Source organism: Rhagoletis zephyria, unplaced genomic scaffold, assembly GCF_001687245.7.
Source record: "Rhagoletis zephyria isolate East Lansing unplaced genomic scaffold, Rhagoletis_zephyria_1.1 Rzeph_scaffold_25090, whole genome shotgun sequence".
NCBI classification, from domain to species: Eukaryota; Metazoa; Arthropoda; class Insecta; order Diptera; family Tephritidae; genus Rhagoletis; species Rhagoletis zephyria.
In genome coordinates, this window is record NW_016182148.1 from 1 (window position 1) to 6,013 (window position 6,013).

General features: G+C 38.2%; 1 protein-coding gene across 1 annotated transcript; it reads right to left on the reverse strand.

The window, feature by feature from the left end:
* Window positions 1-3,033: 3,033 nt before the first annotated feature.
* Window positions 3,034-4,136, reverse strand: LOC108382079 (putative inorganic phosphate cotransporter). Its single transcript, XM_017638472.1, has 2 exons — window positions 3,608-4,136; window positions 3,034-3,390 (listed from the first exon to the last, which is right to left on the reverse strand). Exons 1-2 carry the CDS (start codon window positions 4,130-4,132, stop codon window positions 3,166-3,168), a joined length of 750 nt encoding a protein of 249 aa, XP_017493961.1. The 5' UTR covers window positions 4,133-4,136; the 3' UTR covers window positions 3,034-3,165.
* Window positions 4,137-6,013: the final 1,877 nt, after the last annotated feature.

Here is a 6,013-nt window from a genome sequence, read left to right on the forward strand (position 1 = left end):
ATTTGAAAAGCAAAAGAAATTGGCTGTGCAATGGTTATCAAATCGACTTGTCCAAAAAACATGCCAGTTATTCATTTTTTTAAAAATTGATAAGTTTTTTATGATCAGTAAAAAGTTCAACACTTATCAACCTCACTTTTCAATAAAAAGGCTTATCCAAAAGTTGTAAAGTGATAAATGATAAGTCATTGGTGCAATTGGGCCCTGGTCCTGGGCCCAAAGATTACAGGCCCTATTCCATCTGGAGTCTTCGAACCGTCTGTGTACCAATGCAGTGAGCTGTCCCGTTGGAGTCTCTCAAAGGTGGAGATATTCCAGGTTGCTTTACTGCTTAACTCTATTTTAAACCTCTTCTCAAAACCTATAGTTGTACATATGTCATCTCTCGGAAGAAAAGCTAGCGGGAGCAAGGATCCTAGCTGCGCAATGTTCATAACGGAAATGGCCTTACCTCTTCCAAATCCCTCCCTAACAAAACTGTTCTATGGTTATATAGAGGGGCTAGACTTTGTCGGGCATTCTCGTTATGCATACACTGTCAGTCGTTGTCTCACCGTGGCCAGAGTGGTTCTTGAAAGCCAAGCCACCGCCCCATAGGTTATTATTGGGTGTGCTATCATGTTGTATAGCCATCCCTTCCGTAGAAGGTTGATATCCAGGGTTAAACTTAGGTACTTCATTGCGCCGGCGACGTTGGCCAGGTAATGTCGCTCATGCCCGGCAGAGCTCTTTTGCTAGTAAATGGAACGATGGAGGTTTTTGCTGGTTTTAGCTGGATTTATGCTAAGCCCCTTTGAATAATTTCAGAGAGGATGTTCTCAAATTTCCCTCTGGCAGCGGATACCATTGTCAGAGATACCCTGACGGAGTTCATCCACTACCTACTAGGCTCCACACAGAAGGGAGATAACACCTGTCCTCCTTTCCTCTCGGCCTGAGGCTAGCCCTTCTTCGTTTGTAATTGTACCACGCTGTCCCCTGCGTCGGTTTCAGCAATTCTAGTATGCAACAGTGTATCCACCAGAGCCCTGCACACCCCAGAGTGAGACGTATTGTCAAAGGCTCCCTTTACATCGAGAAAGGCACAGATCACTATTTCTCCACATCCAAAGGCCCCCCGAATTTCAGTTGTCAATTGGTACAGGGCTGCGTCCGTGGACCTTCTAGCTCTGTATGCATGCTAAGAAGGGTGGTATCTTGAGAATGTTAGATCTAATATGGTTGTCCACTATCTTCTCCAATGCTTTTACCCACTTTCGGGATAAATATTACTCGCGCCCTTCACCAATACTATGGAATGTAAGGTGCGGTATTACATTCTCACCACCTTGTTGCACTGCGCAACATGCGCAATGTTTCTCTCTCGCTATTATGCACGCTCATCGGCCTATCTATCACGGTCTCTTTGCGAGAAATTTTCTTGCCTACATTGCTGGTGTTGCGAGCTCTTCCGCTCGTCCACGGGTGTGGTTAGTCTACTCTCTTGGACACCGCGCTCATTGTCGTACCTACTCTCTTGCGGGGACGATTTGGCAAGCTTCATTTCGCCAGCTACCTCGGGTGTCTTTCCTTCCTCCAGGTACCTCACATATCATCTCACTGGCGGTCATCTAGAGCTCCTGGTTGCCCTGGAAGCGGAAGTGTGGGCGGTTTCGCCCGCGTATATATGTGACGATCTCCACCCGCCACGTGGAATCGCGTGCTGCCCTTAAGCTAGCCCGGATTCGGGACCTGTCCCACACCCGTGCCGGTTCCCTGTCGTGCCTACTTCGGCCCTGTCTTGGTGTTCGGTGGTTCTCGTACCCGTCAGGTTCTTTGATTGCCTTCCCGTGGAAGATGCCAGGGCTCGTACAGAGTTCCTCTACGTCCCGCGCATGCTGGATAAATAGAGCTGTCTTAGCGTCGGAGGGGCTCTCTAGGAAGTTCTTCCTCCCATCCGCTTGTTTGCTGCCTGGATGCTACTGCTGTTCCTCGTGTTTTTATATGTTGTTCCTTTCTTGTTGGTTTTTTTTTCTCTAGTTGTTTCTATCTTGTCCGTACGACCGCATGCCTGAACCGCTACACGAAGCAGTTTATTCATTCTGTGGGTGATCTCGCCCCTTGTTGCGGTAAGGCCACCGTTACTCCTCGAGGCGGCACGGCGTCCAGATGGCTCGAAGGTAAAGAGCTATCTCTCCGAAGTCCAGCTTGTAAAGGTTCTCCACACGACACCAACCACCACTCAGCTAAAACGCCACTCCCTTTAGTTCGACCCTGTTTAAGCAGGCCATTTCCTGTGGCTACCTTTGCTGTTGTTGTTGCAATAGCTTAAAAATTCTCCGAAGAGTTTTGGCGAAACCTGCTGGAGTGACAGCTCTTCACCAGATATAAATCTGGGTCGTTCCAGTTACGTAGGCCCGACTGTCGTGTGAGCATGGCGACGCCGATTGATAAACTAGTCGAATTAGGCCGTTACAAGAAAAACGACTTTTTCAGCCATCATCAAAATACTCTGCATTGGCAAATTTTGGATATATAATAAAACCAAAAATATTTTGCAATAATTACTTGAATAGGTAGTATTAAATTCCAATGTTCAAAAGTTAACCTTCACATTCCATTCTACGAATGGTAAGTACGCTTCTCTTGCGCATGTATCTACTTTTTTTTTTAATTACTACAAAATAATGGTGTACTCAGGCTTATCTGGCTGTCACTGGTCGTGGACAAATTTTGTTGTGAGACGCAGAGCTCTTGAATGCAGTCAAAGAAAAGAGGCAAAAACGCGTCTAATTAATCTCCCGATGGTTATAACTGGTTAATGCTTTGATTGCCATAATTTACAGCAATAATTGAGGCTTTTAAAGAAGTATAGAGTGCAAGCAGATACAAATCTTCACTACTCAATGCGATAGTTTTAATAAATTCTTTCTTATCGAACAAGAGTTATCAATTCTACGGGTTTGTCTCCTAACTGTAGGATGAGCGAAATAAATAATTGTTACGTTTATGTAGGATATATATGTTTATGTACATAAAAAAGTACCTCAACATAAATACTTGTGGCTAATTTTTAAATTCGTATTTTTTATTCATAACCGCTATATCCTAAATATTAATTCATAATTTTTGTTATTTTTATTACTTAAATGCTATCAGTTCTTATTAGCGACGTTTTATAAACATCTACTCGAATTTACTTGGGGCGGCAGCCTCTGTAGTATTTAGATCTGTGTGGCCAAGTGTTGAAGAATCAATTGTTGTTGTTTCTGATGTTGCAATATTGCTCTTAATATTTGGCTCATTCCATGGTTGTATGGTAGCTTGACCAAATATAATAAATAGTGCGTTACAGACCAAATAAACACCGGCGGTAATGAAGAAGACAATGCGCCACTCGCTGGGTTCCTTCTGTGATACGAATAAAATAAGTTGAAATTAAAAATAAAGATAATTGGGTCATTATGAATAAAAACTAAGCAATTGCTTTTTCTTAAAATCGTAGACCTTTTACTAAAATTTATTTGAATAAATCGAGTAAAAGGTTTGAAATTTTAAGAAATGCAATTGCTTAGTTTTCATTCATAAGGCCAAATGAGACGAAGTAGTAATTGCTTAATAAACTCACCTCATTTACAACGATGGCGCCCACAACCAGCGGTGCAAATACGGACAACAAATTCGCCACACCATTTGTAATGGACATCATTGGGCCGGCGAAATTCGGTGAAAGATCCATATGATTCACTAAATATCCACAAAAAGCGGATGCATTGAAACCTACACCAACGGTTAGCAATGTTATAGCCTCTATACGTTCTGCGCTCGTCATGTAGCTCATGGCAATTAGGCATGCCATAGGTATCCATTGGCCAATGGTATTGAATAGCTTACGCGCTGTTGTTGTACTCAAAACATTGCGATTAATAAGCATATCAGAAATGGGACTGAAAATCAAGCATAGCAGCCACATTACGAAGTATGGTAAAGCGGAGAGTAATGCATTCGAGGTCACATTTAGCTTAAGTACCGAGTCCATGTAGGTGGGAATTTGGGTGAGTAGTGTGTAAAAGCCCCATGTGAAGCCGGATTGAGCGGCGATAAGACCATAGAATGGTGCTGATGTGAAGAATGACTTCCACGGTACGGGCATAGACTAGAGAAAAAAGTAATTTGTATGGAATATTTGATAATATGTACAGTAAAGTGGTCCAAAAATGTATGTGAAAAAATAAGGTCGGATTTTTAATGAAAAAAATATATCCCCTATTTTTTATTTTAAAATGAAAAAAAAAATTGAGGGAGTGCGCAGAGCGCTCAAAGTTTTCCATGTATTTTTTATGGGAAAAAACATCGTTTCGTAGAAATAGTGTAGAATTCTTGAAAATCAATATTTTTCCTAAATATTTTTTGATTAAAAATTAAAAAAATATGGGTATAGTTTTTCGGTTCAGAATAATCCTAGGGGGTGGTGGCATTGAAATTCCGGCATTATTGTGTTTGGACCACCCGAATGTACAGTGGCGAAAATATAAATAGGGACGAGACATTTTAACATTCTTTGGCTATTCCCCCTTGCATTATTTAATGTTTATTATTTTTTATGAAAGTGTAGCGTGCTATCTAACAAAAATCATGTAAGGCAAAATTTCAAAGTTTGTACAAAAATTTGCAAAAATTCTACAAAGGTACATACAACATTTGAGCATGTTAACTTAATTTCCTAGAAACATTCCGAAATGCAGTTTATTTAATTTAAATAGCTGGGACTTACCGTCAATTTTTGACAATTTTTTTTTGTGGAAGGTGTTGCTAATTTTTTCCTTACATAAGGTTTGTCGAACACACTTTGTATTGAAGAAAATGCGCGAACAAAAAATTGCCAAAAATCAACGGCAAGTCAGTGAAATTCTAAAAAAATCTGATTAAAAAGTTTAAAATTTATATGAACCTTTGTTAAAATTGGTCGAGTTTTTGTAAATTTTCTACAAACTTGTAAATGTAGATTTGCATGTTTTTTAAGCTATATTTTCAAAAAAAAATAACAATTTTTTTTTTTTTTTAACAAAGACTTGCTAAAATGTCTTTTCTCTATTTACATTCTCACTATCGTATCTACATAAATTAGTATAAAAACCAGGAACAGCTAATTAAAATTATATTTCATATAAAAAAATTATTTAAAAAAAAGGAGACGAACATACATACTCTTTGTTACTCGAAATACCCTCAGTTTGATATTTTTTTAGTTTTATCAATACATATATAAGTATTTGTTTTTATTATTAAACTTAGATATTTATTTGACGATTTTTTAGTTCACTACCGCTCCTTAAGAAAATTACCAGCAGGTATTTTGCTTTCTAAGCAAAAAATGAAAAACTAAAAATTATGTTTTATTTTCTAGGCAAAAAATAAAGCTTGAAACAAAAATTTTTATTTACTAAGCCAAACTTGAAACTCAAAAAATAAATTTTCATTTTCTGGGCAAATCATTTAATCATTATTTTGTTAGCAATAACTAAACTCAGTAAACACTCATTAAAAAGTAATTTTTTAATAAAAGTTATAACCGTTACGGTCGCAGAAAATTTGTATTTCAACCAGTCGGGCCAAGTGGTTCTATTCGTATCTGGAAGTCGTGAATTCTATTATAACGGTTAAAAATGTTTTGAGTTGATTCACAACAAATACTAAACCAAAACTAACCCCTTTAGAATTTTGACGTTACGACAATTAATTACTCTTTAACCGACTTCAAAAAATGAGGAAGGAATATATATTTTAGTATAAACTTTATGTACGCAGGTATGAAAAAAATCGTAACTTCTACAATTTTGGTGTTTCCATTCACAAATTTTTACAGCTTACTCCATAAATTTTTACAACTATTCAGGTTGAATCAAACATGATGAAGTTAATAAAAAAATAAAAAAATGCGATTTTTTAATGCAAACATTTTTTTATTTTAATCTATCTTATACGCTCATGGAAAGCCGAGGTAATTACGCACATTTTGATACCTTAACTGATT